General features: G+C 41.5%; 1 protein-coding gene across 2 annotated transcripts in view; it reads left to right on the top strand.

The window, feature by feature from the left end:
- Positions 1–373: 373 nt before the first annotated feature.
- JPH4 (junctophilin 4) overlaps positions 374–14,652 on the top strand; it is a 64,659-nt gene continuing 50,380 nt past the window's right edge. The window contains exons 1-3 of one of the 2 annotated variants that reach the window (XM_077299220.1): positions 374–897; positions 1,626–2,332; positions 2,876–3,668. In XM_077299220.1, the coding sequence (XP_077155335.1) occupies positions 1,954–2,332; positions 2,876–3,668 (1,172 nt within the window). In that variant the 5' untranslated portion in view covers positions 374–897; positions 1,626–1,953. The remainder of the gene's footprint in view (positions 898–1,625; positions 2,333–2,875; positions 3,669–14,652) is intronic. The other variant, XM_077299225.1, reaches the window with a different exon arrangement.

Below are 14,652 nucleotides of genomic sequence, written 5' to 3'. Positions count from 1 at the left end.
TATACATGCAATTCCAGCATATTTATATTACATTCATTCATTCTTCGTTAATTTGTATAAAAGACACTGTACACAGTCCAGACCTGTACAATGTACATATCACTCCTTGTGCAAATGAAGACATCTCGGTAACCATCACATCAGCGTCCTGCACGCTAGCAGCATCATTCACAGGTGAATAACCGCCGGTAGGAAAATAAGAACATGGCAGGCCTGATTAGAATTTATGAGCCTAGTTAGCTGTATCCATGTTTATGTCTGTCAGTGTGTATGTAACAAGATAGCAGGGGATGCTGCAGCCCTCTTTTCCATGGCAACTGTTTCCATGGGACTGCCTCTCTCTTCCTTCTGCTACCATGGAGACGGTAGTCAGGGGCCAGCTGCAAGGTGTTGCTAGGGAGAAAAAGAAGGCTGTGTGCTGATGAGCAGAGCTGTATACACTATAGTGCATGTGTATACATAGGTAAATAATGGCAGATGATCCGCCAAAACCTGCATTTATTGCTGCCGATACATGCATTTAGTTCTAGCATGCTTATAGGTTTCATATATCTAATATTTAATTGATGACGTTTACACTGTGCCAAGTAAACAAGGTGCCCTGCAACCTGGGCATCAGTGTATATTTAGTCACCTCAAATGACCCCAACTTCCCTCCCCATATCCACCCCTCTTCCACCCCCACCCATCATCTCTCGTTCGCCCACAGCACATCTTTACCACTGACTGGATATCATAAATGCTCCAAACTTCCAGCCCTCCTCCCCCTCCTGGCCACCACTAACCCTCTTTGCACATCTCCACCCTGACAGAAGCCCCTCCATATTTAGCTCTCCTCCTCCTTTCCATCCTCCACCCCTCCAGCCGTCTCAGACCTGCATCTATAAGCACCGAGAGGTGAGTGAGGAGCTGTGTGTGAGTGAGGGGATGGTAATGTAATGTGTGCCATGTACATAGGTGTCTGATTGTGGTGCCGCACGCTATATCTGGGCTCATTGCCACGTTATCTTGGGCATTTCCTACCCCGGGATGAATAGGTGCCCATCTGATAATCCCCCCTGTGTGCACTTGCTGGAATCAATACCTGCCATTATGTTGCTATTCATAATAATGACTACGTAGCTTGTTTTCTGTAATATTTGCATGTGTTCTGTACATACATGCATGTCAGTGACCTAGAAATAGTAGTGCTTTGCTTTTTTAAGGTTGGCAGACACATTTTCGATAATGTGCGTATCCCTTGGTTGAGCCATGCTATCGTACGTATTACCATAAGACACCATATGTGCCCATTATACCGTAAACCTTGACTTTTCTACATTTAGATACTACACTGTCTAATTTGTTCTCTTTGTTAGGCTCCCCAAAGTCTGCTCACAATCATGCTGCCAGTCGTGTTTCTTTTTTACTATGCCTCATTAATAATTTACATATTGTCTGGTGAAGTGAATCATCTCATGAACCAATAGTAAAATAGAAATAGATGAAGTCTGACCCCCCCAGTGTCCCCTATCAGAGCTGGAAAAAGAATGTGGCTTTCCATTCTCACTGCATTGACAACAGAGTGTAAACTCACTGAACCACGTATAGTATTTGGTGTAACTGTCATGTTTTCTCTTTTTTAGGTATTTTTAGTAGTCATGTGCCCAAACTGAGATTGACTGTGAAAGACCATTAGGGACTGGATAAGAGCTTCTACCTGGACAATGGAAACACAGGTATAGGGACAGGCAATAAAATAAATTTAATCTTGAATTCATAGAAACTTGCCTAGGAGGAAAAAGGTGAAAAATAGAAATTAAATAGACTGAGTGTATACATGAATCCAACTTTTTATACATCAATGTGTGAACGCCATAGGAGACAGAGAAACTAAATATGCATTGATTGTGGGACAGGCAATTAAGAGGCAAACTGGGGGTCGGACGAGATCGATGTGAGACCGGCTTTTGCATGTTCAGCGGGGGAACATTTGGGTTTTCAGATGGTGGATGTTATGTGGGAGACTGGCATGAGGGTCGAGCACATGGATATGGCGTATGCAAGGGCCCTACGAGGCAAGGAGAATACAGTGGCCTTTGGAGTAATGGATTCGAATCTCTGGGAGTTTATACGTGGCCCAGTGGTAACACATATCGTGGATACTGGGACCAAGGCAAAAGAAATGGGCTGGGTGAAGAGCACAAAGGGCGATGGCTGTATCGAGGCGAGTGGACACATGGATTAAAAGGAAGGCTTGGAGTGAGAGAGAGCCTCTCCGGAGCACGATATGAAGGCCTATGGACAGATGGACAGCAGGATGGATATGGTGTGGAGACATATTCAGATGGAGGTAAGACCTCAATCATCTATATTTTAATGGATTTTACTTACTGCCTAACACATATGACACAGTCCATAAACGCTGCAAAGTGAAAAACATTCTCTGCTTTGGTAAAATGAACCTGTCACAATATATTTTGATAATTCTGATATTAAAATATTATTCCTAATATGTCAAGTTATCACCTATCCTTAGAATATGTGATAACTTAATACCAGTCCCAACTTTGCAAAGCATAATTTCAATGGAGTGAAGGCTATGCTTATGCGCCACCGCTTCATTCACTGTGCATGGGACTGCCATAGTGGTGGCGTGCATGTACAACCACAAATCCAAAATCCATTCCAACAGGGCTTTTCAGGGCATTGTTCTCAGGATCAAAGTGGGTCCCAACAGGGAGCCCCCCAGCAATCAGCAAGCTATCACCAATACTGTGATTAGGTAATAACATGCCATGTTTGGAATGACTAGTCAACTACTACAGCAAAGATCTGTATAATGACCAATTAATTGTATGCCGACATGACTTTTAATTCTTTTTCTTCCCTGCAGGTACATATCAAGGACAGTGGCAGACTGGTAAGCGTCATGGATATGGGGTACGACAGAGTGTCCCATATCACCAAGCTGCACTCCTACGTTCTCCTAGAACACCAACCCTGAATTCCTTGCCACATTCTCCTGGTCCCCATTCTCATGCCAATCCAGAACTACTGCCAGGAAGTCCAGCCTCTGGCTCACGTGGAGGTTTTGTACTGAAAGTTCGAGGGGTTGGATCAGATGGCCCTGGACCTGGAGGCAGTGGTAAGCCCAAAAAGAGAGGATTTTTTTTCACACGTTCTCTCATACTCAGTGGTTTCCGATTACATCGTGGATCAGACACCAAAGCACCTTCAAGTGGTCGAGACAGCCAACGCAGTTCTATAAGAAGTGAAACAAGAGGAGCTGGAGGATCTTTGGGGTCAAGTGCCAGTCAGGATGGTTCAAGTGCTAGTGTAGCAGAAACAGAATCTGAGTTGCCAATTGCTGCATGGGAAACAGAGACTTATGCTGGTGAATGGAAGGGTGACCGGCGCAGTGGGTATGGAGTAAGTCGAAGGTCCAACGGCCTTTGCTACGAAGGAGAATGGTTGCGAAATCGAAGGCATGGCTATGGTAGAACCACATATCCTGATGGGTCACGTGAAGAGGGAAAATATAAAATGAACATGTTGGCCAGTGGAAAAGTCAAGAGTCTGTTTCCACTACGAAGAGGAAAAGGGAGAGAGAAGGTGGAGAGAGCTGTAGAGGCCGCAAGAAGAGCAGAGGTTACAGCAAGACAGAAGCAAGAGATGGCACTAGCCAGGTAGGTGTAACTAGAAGATGCTACTGACACAACAGTTCTTCCAAACAATAGTCTTTATTTGTATGATATTCTTTTTTTAACCTATAAATGGAATTTTGCCCAAGCAGAACTGAACAAAGTTCATAAAACTTTGTTACATTTCTTAAAGCAAAGGCAGTTTTGGCTTTACTTAAAACAATGAATTTGTACATTGGATAAATAGCAATTTCCTAATAAACTGTTAATAACAGGATAGATTGCAAATAATTTATCTCACTTTCTAGTTCTTTAAAATAGATGCTTTGGAACACAGTGAGCACAAGTCTCCTTGATTTTATAACAGGCACCACTCCACTGTAAACGGTGGGGTTGCTGTGAGTAAGGCCACCACCAATCTTTTCTTTGTGTTGGCTATCCATTTTAAAGAACTTAATAAAGTCATTTAAAGCTTTTTTGTTCTTAATGAGTAGGCATCAATAGTATGTATGTGCTGCTATATCACCTATAACTTATTAATAGGTGGACTATCAGGATTATTTTCCTCCGTGTGATAGGATCAGCTTGTCGTTCACATTTTTCCTTTGTATCTGAAGCTATCCTACCAGCCCTAGTTACAAGGGAAGACAGCCTTGTTATTGGTAGTCTGATTCAGGGCTGTCATTTCACAGATCACATGATAAGTCACCGAGTCCTAGAGAGGAAGATGCAGAACATCCTCTGCTATGTACACAGGGCTCATTGAGCGCTGTGCGTAACATGATAGAAAAGCCAGACGCAGACTGCCCATACACTATTAATGGTTCCTGCCAAAAATATACCTATGGGTGCCCCTCAACTAAAGCAAATGCCATACATCTGGGAAAGGAGGATCAGATGTATTTGACTCGAGATACTCTGGCTTGTGCCATGAGATAAGGTTGTGAAATAACTGTTTGGCCAGGCGATGGTTTAACCGATAACTAGGGTATATGTATTGCCAGCTTAAGAAGTGGCTTCACTCTTCTCCAATGTGTGCCCAGATGTCTCTCTCAACCAGATACCTGACAAGTACCCAATTGTGCAGCCATGGCTGTGCATCAACCTCACCTCAAAAAATGTTACTGCAGATCAAATTATAAGACTATGTTATGCCTGAAAATCACACAGTCAGTTTTGTAGTTTAACCCCTTCCTATCTGAGCCCATTTTTGTTTCTGAGCTTTTTTTTTCCCTCCACATTATCCAATAGTCATGACTTTTTTTATTGTTTGGTCGACATAGCCATATGATTGCTTGTTTCTTGAGATGGGAAAAAAAATCCATGGGAGGTGAATTTGTGAGAAAATGCAACTCTGTCATTATTTTTATAGTGTTCATTGGATAAACAATTCTCCGTGTTAGTTCATTCTCGATGATACTATACTTGGATAGCTTTTTTACTTTTTAGTGGTAAAAAAGATCTAAACTTTGTATGTAAAATATATTGGTTTGTGTGTCCATTTTCTAAGACCCGTAAGGTTTTTTTCTTTGATCTCTCCCTGTATGGGGGCTTGTTTTTGGTGTGACAAGCTGTAGTTTTTATTGGTACAATCTTAGGGTACATTCAAGATTTTTTTAGCTTTCAACTCCTTTTTTCGGGAGGATGCGTGATAACTAGTGATGAGCGAGTGTACTCGTTCCTCGGGTTTTCCCGAGCATGCTCTGGTGACCGCCAAGTATTTATGACTGCTCGGAGATTTAGTTTTCATCACTGCAGCTGAATGATTTACAGCTAGTAGCTAGGCTGAGTACATGTGGGGGTTGCCTGGTTGCTAGGGAATCCCCACATGTAATCAAGCTGGCTAGTAGCTGTAAATCATTCAGCTGCCGCGATGAAAACTAAATCTCTGAGCAGTCATAAATACTCGGAGGACACCCGAGCAACGAGTACACTCGCTCATCGCTAGTGATAACTAAAAACACTGATTTTCTCAATTTTTTCTTTACAGTGTTTTCTGTTCAGGTTACTTAATTTTAGATTTTCATACATCAGACTTTTGCGGACACTGTGATACCAAATATGTTTTTTATTATCATTTTTAATTTTTTAAATTGGGAAAAAAATCAAACATTTCGGTTTTATTTTTTTACCTTTTTTTTTATTAACATTCACTTATTTATTACACTCCGCCTATGGGGATCATTTGACTGAAATACTTTGGTATGGCAATATAAAGCAAATGTGACAATCTCCTAAGAAGACCAGGCAGAGGCTAGACTGCATGGGAATACAAAAATGGTGGTGATGGTGGCTTTTAATATTTAATGCGTTTTTTCCTCTGCATGTATCCGTTGTCAAAAAACACAGTGTTTTACAGTCCCAACAAAATGTTTGGGATTTATAGAAGTCTCATGCCCACTGGGCTTTTTTTTACACTTGGGAACTTGATTTGCTGTGTGATTTTGAAATCTGCAACATGTCAAATACTCTACTCTTACTGTAAATATGCATTAATTTAGAGATTTGTAACATAAGCCTGAATTAAATGATTTCCTCATCCGCAGATAAAAAAAAACACTTATGCAATTTTTTTGTGTTTCCACAGTGTTAACGCAATATAGACGCATGTATTCCACACCTGAAGTTATCAATAAAGTTTTTAAAAAAGCTAAGTAACAGGAAGTATCCAAAATACAGCAGTTTTATCTAGAAACAAGATATACCAAAAAAAGGACAAAAAATGCAGCTGAACAAATGCGATAAAAACTCATTTAAAAAATGCACGTAAAAAAGAAGTGAAAATGCAAGTTCCCTATTTCAGGTAGTAGCTGCAGAAATTCAGAAGAAAATCTGCAAAATCAAAATCTTACTAAATAATCATTGTGGAAAGTTAGCCTAAATGGTTAAATACAGCTATCTCTATATTTACAGGCATTTAATAGAAAATTTGTCCTGGTCATGTGATAAACACGAAGGTAAAGGATCAATTGCAATGACAGTACAGTTATTGGAGCTGTTTCTTAAAGCAGGGGTTTCCTGGAATCACAGTGCTTGGGCCGACTCTGCATTTTGCTGGCTGACAACCCTTTAATTTCTTCTTACTTTGCAAGCACGTGCACGCAGTGCTCATTACTGAACTCTGTGGCACATGCAGTGAAAGATCATATCCTACCGCTGGCCAGTGCCAGAGTCAGGACGTACTTTGTGGTCTGAGTTTTCGTGCAATGCGCTCCTGTCCCACAGTAACGCGGCATCCGCTGTGACATCTATACTGCAGCCCCTTGCTCCTGTGATGTCTTTATACCCCAGCCCAATGTCTCCTCCTGTGATGTCTATACTGCAGTCCATGTCTCCTGTCATGTATATACCGCAGCCCCATGTCTGCTGTGATGACTATGCCTCAGTCCCGTGTCTGCCTTGATGACTATGCTGCAGTCCCATGTTTCCGGTGATGTATATACTGCAGTCCTAGAGTCTTCTGTGATGTCTATTCTGCAGCCCCATGTCTCCTGTGATGACTATACCACTGCCCCATGTCTTCTGTTATGAATATACTGCAGCCTTTTGTCTGCTTTGATGAATATACCGCAGCCCTATATCTCCTGTGATATATAGAATGCTGACCCATATCTCCTGTGATGTATAGAACCCTGCCCCACATCTCCTCTGATGTAAATACAGCAATCTCGATGTCTTCTATATGATGTATACAGCAGTCTTGGTGTCTCCTATGTGATGTATATGGCAGACTCTGTGTCTCCTATGTGTATACTGCAGATCTCCCACTGTTTGAGTTTTATATATGTAATGTGAGCAATGATGAGTTTCCCACAGTGAGGAGACCAGCAGTTTAATATACATCTGTGTTCGGTACTACTTACTGCTGTGAGTTCTTTACAAAACTTATCATCACAAATAGTCACCTACGCTCCAGACCGATACAAATCTGGAAAAGCAGTTACGAGTAGCAACATCATCCATACCACCTAACATAACAGCCTCACCAAGGAGAAGCAGTTACAGCAGTTAGAGATGAGTTAATTAAATGTTTGACCAAATATAGCAGGGTAATTTTCAAGTTGAAAATTTTATATGGTCCCCGAAGGATGGTATAAATATCCAAATGGTCCTTGGCAGAAAAAAAGTTCCCCATCACTGTCTTAGGTCGGCGTCACACTATCAGTATTAGGTCAGTATTTTACATCAGTTTTTCTAAGCCAAAACCAGGAGTGGGTGATAAATACAGAAGTGGTGCATATGTTTCTATTATACTTTTCCTCTGATTGTTCCACTCCTGGTTTTGGCTTACAAATACTGATGTAAAATACTGGCCAAATACTGCTAGTGTGACCGAAGCCTTACAGAGTATCTAAACTTTTTTTAATTAATTATTGATCGATCTGTGCAAAGTTGCAAATCTTTGCAAGATACTCCTTAACCTTATTTGCTTTCTTTTCTCCCAAACTCTATGCTGCAGACTCTATGCTCATGCACTTAAAGGGGGGTGTCCTGGCTTTTCACAAAAGTTGGCAGTCACTCTGTGTGGCTGCAGGTTTGTGAATCCACATATAGCACGCAGAGTACGCTATGAAACTTCTTTAGTGCCGTTGTCGGGACTGAACTTTGATGTGAGCAGTCTAGTGATGAGCGAGTGTGTTCGTTACTCGAGTTTTCCGAGCATACTCAGGTGTTCTCCAAGTAACTTGGGAGTGCTCATAGATTATGTTTGCGTCCCTGAAGCTGCATGATTTGCAGAAGCTAGACAGCCTGAATACATGTGGAGATTCCCTAACAAACAGGCAATCCCTGCATGTGTTCAGGTTGTCTAACAGGTGCAAATCATGCAGCTGCGGGGACACAAACATAATGTATGAGCACGCCCAAGACACTCGGAGAACAACCGGGGCATGCTCAGAAAACTCGAGTAACGAGCACACTCGCTCATCACTAGTGAGCACTACTATGCGATATGCATACTATCAGTCACTTTTCGACTGGGTGTGTGCGGTCTCGCTCAATATGAGCACACATGTCTAGTCAGAACGTGGCCAGAAGTATGCATATAGTATACTTGCAGTGACATGATAGCTCAATCTCACCTTTGAGAAAATCTTCACAGTGTGGGCTGCGCACCATGTGTGGGCTCACAAGTCTGCAGTAACAAAGAGTGACTGTAGACTTTTGTGAAAAGCCTGAACAATCCCTTTATCATCAGAATTATCAATTCATGGGTAAAATCTGTGAAGTACTATAGAGAACTGTAAAGGCCCCGTCTCACATAGCGATTTACCAACGATCACGACCAGCGATACGACCTGGCCGTGATCGTTGGTAAGTCGCTGTGTGGTCGCTGGGGAGCTGTCACACAGACAGCTCTCTCCAGCGACCAACGATCAGGGGAACGACTTCAGCATCGTTGAAACTGTCTTCAACGATGCCGAAGTCCCCCTGCAGCACCCGGGTAACCAGGGTAAACATCGGGTTACTAAGCGCAGGGCCGCGCTTAGTAACCCGATGTTTACCCTGGTTACCAAAAAAAACAAACAGTACATACTCACCATCTGATGTCCGTCAGGTCCCCCGGCGTCTGCTTCCTGCTCTGACTGAGCCGCCGTACAGTGAGAGCAGAGCGCAGCGGTGACGTCACTGCTGTGATCTGCTCTCACTTTCCGGCCGGCAGTCAGTCAGAGCAGGAAGCAGACGCCGGGGGACCTGACGGACATCAGATGGTGAGTATGTACTGTTTTTTTTTTTTTACATTTACGCTGGTAACCAGGGTAAACATCGGGTTACTAAGCGCGGCCCCGCGCTTAGTAACCCGATGTTTACCCTGGTTACCAGTGAAGACATCGCTGGATCGGTGTCACACACACCGATTCAGCGATGTCAGCGGGACCTCAACGACCAAAAAAAGGTCCAGGCCATTCTGACACGACCAGCGATCTCGCAGCAGGGGCCTGGTCGCTGGTACGTGTCACACATAGCGAGTTCGCTACTGAGGTCGCTGTTGCGTCACAAAACTAGTGACTCAGCAGCGATCTCGCTAGCGATCTCGCTATGCGAGACGGGGCCTTAACTGTCGTTTTAACCCATTATCTACCAATGTTCTTTTTTTGGGACGCCTAATCTTTAGCTAGCAACTAAGATTTTATAATTTTTTATAATTGGGTCCAATTTTTTGTGTTATGTTTGTAAAATGAATGTTTACAAAATAGGAAATCATGTCATTGTCATTTTTAATTGAATTTTGGGATGCCCTTTTTCTGAAAAATCCGTACTTGTAAAAATTTTGCAATTTATGTTTCTGATTCATTAGGACCCAAATCATTAAAAATCTGTCATTAAAAAAAAAAAAAAATGAAAATTGCTAATTTGGCAAGTAATGGGTTAAGAGAACTTTCAGCAAAATGTCTGTGACTGCCTCTTAATCCTTCTCACCACTCCGTAGAATTTTAAAAGAACCAACTGTGACTCCTACTTCAGTAATGTTAAAGTCTGTCGTCACTGAATATAGATTTCATAAATTTTACCAATGAATTGAGAGTTCCAGGAAGAGAAAGTAACACATTTCTCTGATAAGATATGTTACAAAGTTTTTTTATTTTCATGTGTTCTGTTGATCTATGAAATAAAAATGACAATCATGGCCTCTTAGCAACGTTTTCGCATATTAATTTTTTTCTCAAACATGAGAGACTTTGTGGGTTTTTTTCAGTATGCTGGACTCGTTTTTGGTACAAGTGTCAATTTTACCTTTTTTTTTTAATCCATTTTTTACGTCTTTATTTTCAACATGGATTACAGTTGGACATGTCTCCATTTTTTGGGTCATATTCATTATGATGGGTCTGTGATCTACCCGCACAAGTAGAATAAAACTGATAAAACTGATGTGTGAGACGGGCTCACTTTGCATTTATCATGATGATCAGGAATAAGCGTACATAGGAAAATTTGTTCCCCGACACTCAGCCAGTGCTTTATCCCTTTTACCCCAAGGGTAATTTGCACGTTAATGACCAGGCCAATTTTTACAATTCTGACCACTGTCACTTTATGAGGTAATAACTCTGGAAAGCTTCAATGGTTCTCGGTGATTCTGAGTTTTTTTTCATGACACATTGTACTTCATGATAGTCATAACATTTCTTCGTTATCATTTGTGAAAATTTGGAAAATTTAGCAATTTTTCAACTTTGAATTTTCGTGCACTTAAATCACAGAGATATGTCACACACAATAGTTAATAAATAACATTTATCACATGTCTACTTTCCATCAGCATAATTTTTTAACTAAAATTTTTTGGGTTAGGAAGTTATAAGGGTTAAAAGTTGACCAACAATTTTTCATTTTTCCAGCAAAATTTACAAAACAATTTTTTTATGGACCACGTCACATTTGAAGTCACTTTGAGGGGTCCATATGATACACGATACCCAAAAGTGACACCTTTCTAAAAACTGCACCCCTCAAGGTGCTCAAAACCACATTCAAGAAGTTTATTAACCCTTTAGGTGCTTCACAGGAATTTAAAAAAATAAATAAATAACATGTAACTTTTTTTCACAAAAAATTGACTTCAGATCCAATTTTTTTTTATTTTGACAAGGGTAACAGGAAAAAAATGGGCCCCAAAATTTGTTGTGTAAGTTCTCCTGAGCATGCCAAAAACACATATGAGTGAGAAAACCACTGTTTGGACGCACGGCAGAGCTTGGAAGGGAAGGAGAGCCATTTGAATTTTTGAATGCAAAATTTGCTGGAACAATTAGTGGACACCATGTCGGGTTTGGAGAGCCTCTGATGTGCCTAAACAATGAAGATTCCCCACAAGTGACTCCATTTTGGAAACTAGACTCCTCAGGGTACTGACCTAAATGAGCACATTGAACCCTCAGGTGCTTCACAGAAGTTTATAACTATGAGCCGCAAAAATAAAAAAAATCAAACTTTCCTCACAAATATGTGTTTAGCACAAAATATTGCATTTTTATAAGGGTAACAGGAAAAATTGCACCATACGATTTGTTGTGCAATTTCTCCTGAGTACGCCGATACTCAATATAAGAATGAAAACTACTGTTTGGGCACACAGCAGGGCTTGTAAGGGAAGAAGTGCTATTTGACTTTTTGAATGTAACATTTCCTGGAATCATTAGCAGATGTCATGTCCCATTTGGAGAGCCCCTGATCTGCCTAAACAGTGGAAACCCCCACAAGTGACCCCATTTTGGAAACTAGACACCTCAAGGAATGTATTTTGTTGGGGGGTGAGCGCCTTGAACCCCCAGGTGCTTCACAGGAGTTTATAACGTTGAGCCATGAAAATAATAAAATCACATTTTCCTCACAAAAATGATATTTTAGCCCCAAATTTTGACACTTCATAAGGGTAAAAGGAGAAATTGCACTATACAATTTATAGTGCAGTTTCTCCTGAATACGCCGATACCCCATATGAGGGAGAAAACTACTATTTGGACGCACGGCAGGGCTCAGAAGGGAAGGAGCGTCATTTGATTTTTCGGTTGTAAAATTTCCTGGAATCAATAGCAGATGTCATATCCCATTTGGAGAGGCCCTGATGTGCCTAAAAAGTGAAAAAATCACAAGTGACCCCATTTTGGAAACTAGACCACTCAAGGAATGTACTTGGATGTACATTAAACCCCCAGGTGCTTCACGGAACTTTATAACATTGAGCCGTGAAAATAAAAAAAAATCAAATTTTCCCCACAAAAATGTTATTTTGGCCCCAAATGTTGCATTTTCATAAGGGGAACAGGAGAAATTGCACTATACAGCTTGTGCAATTTTTCCCTGAGTACGTCGATATCCCATATGTGGGGGAATACTAATTTTGAGGAACTGAGTACGCCAATACCCTACATGTAATCGGGAAATGTTTTTCAGGCAAAGTGCAAAGCTCAGAAGGCAAGGAGCGCCAGATTTTATTGTTATGGTTTGCAGGTGCCATGACCCACTGGGAGAGCCCATGAGGTGCCAGAACAGCAGAGCTCCCCATAAATGACCTCATTTTACAAACTATACCTCTCAATTAATTCATCTAGGGGTGCAGGGATCATATTGATGCCACGGGTGTGTCACAGAATTTTATACCATTGGGCAGTAAAGAAAAAATAGCTACATTTTACCACCAAAATTTTGTTTTAGCCCCAGATTTTACATTTTCACACAAGAAGTGGGTAAAAATCGCACATTTGTCTCACAACTTCTACTGAACGTGGCAATACCCCATATGTGGCTGTACAGTACTGCTTAGCCATACGAAGAGACTCAAGAGGAACGGAGCGCTATTTGCCTCTTTGAGCACAGATTTTCCTAGAACAGTTTGCGGACTCCATATACAGAGCCCCTAATTGCTAGAAGACCATAATCTCCTCTCAAGTGACCCCATTTTGGAAACTATACCCCATGGGGAATTTATTTACAGGTGTAGTGACAATTTTGACTCCATGAGTATTTTCCAGAAACAAGCAGCAATGAATTTTGTCAAGTGAAAATTGCAAACTGCCGTTGTAGTGACCAGTACGCTGTAGTGACCAGTACGTTGGAGTCACCAGTATGTTATGCCCTGCCCATGCTTCTGGAGGCATACACCCATAAGTTAGTCGGGCTCTCGTAGCTTCAGAAATTCCAAACGTGGACACAATGTGTGGTTTAGGTACACGGTGGGACTTAGAAGGGAGGGGGGCATTTGGATTTGAGAGAACAAAAATTGCTGAATTTCTTTTGGCAGTTGAGGAGCCATTTCGCTTTTCCAGAGCCTTTGTACTACCAGTAACGTGGAAGCCCCCTATATTTCTGTTAACAGATGACAGACCTGAGTGGGGACTTGCTTTTTTTGTGGATTGAGTTGAAGCTTTTATTGGGAACATTTTACATAACGTTTTGGATCACACTTATTCTACGATGAGCACTTACTTTGGGGTTTCCATCTAAATCTCTGAGTGATGTGATTCAGATAAAACCCCCGAGGGATCCATTCACTATAATGAGGCAGCAGAGTTACTCTGGACTCCATCTGGCCTCTGTTCAGCGGTATGCTTATTTTCAGAAGTGCACAAAACTGTGGCCGACTGCACTTTTATGCAATCCTAAAAAGCGGGGAGTGAACCGGACGACGTCCGTTTCGCGCACGTTGCACTTCAACGGGTCCAGGTAAGTCAACATACCTGGACCCGCTGAAGCGCAACGTGCACCAAACGTCCGTCGTCTGGTTCACTGCCCGCACCCTCTCGTTTTACCTGTAGCCCGAAAGGCATGTCCGTACTCCGATATATGGATGAATAAAGGATTTTTTATACATCGCTTGGGTGAGTGCCACCTTTTCTGTTTTCTTTGGATGTTCAAATAACTATTTTTATTTTAATTTTTTTTTTAACAGGGATATGGTGCCCACACTGCTATATAGTTCTTGGGCTGTGTTAGATACTACGCGGGCAGTGTTATATACTACGTGTGGGCAGTGTTATATACTACATGGGCTGTGTTATATACTGCGTGGGCAGTGTTATATACTACGTGGGCTGTGTTATATACTGCTTGGGCTGTGTTATATACTACGTGGGCAGTGTTATATACTACGTGGGCAGTGTTATATGCTGCATGGGCTGTGTTATTTACTGCGTGGGCTGTGTTATATACTGCATGGGCTGTGTTATATACTGTGTGGGCTGTGTTATATACTGCATGGACTGTGCTATATATTACGTGGGCTGTGTTATATACTACGTGGCTGTGTTATATACTATGTGGCTGCTATATCCTACGTCGCTCCTATATACTACTTAGCTGTGTTATATACTACGTGGCTGTCTGTGTTACGTGGGCTGTGCTATATACTATGTGGCTGCTATATACATACATACATACATATTCTACAATACCCGATGCGTTAGAATTGGGCCACCATCTAGTACATTTATAATTGTTGGTATTTGCTAAAATTATTATTATTACACTTACTACCCAGATACATTTTAGTATGGAGATCAGTAATAAGGATTTCCAATTTAATGCC

The sequence above is a fragment of the Ranitomeya variabilis genome, chromosome 1 (genome assembly GCF_051348905.1).
Source record: "Ranitomeya variabilis isolate aRanVar5 chromosome 1, aRanVar5.hap1, whole genome shotgun sequence".
NCBI lineage: Eukaryota > Metazoa > Chordata > Amphibia > Anura > Dendrobatidae > Ranitomeya > Ranitomeya variabilis.
Note: the sequence above shows the minus strand (reverse complement) of the source record. Positions and strands in the feature narration are given on the sequence as shown.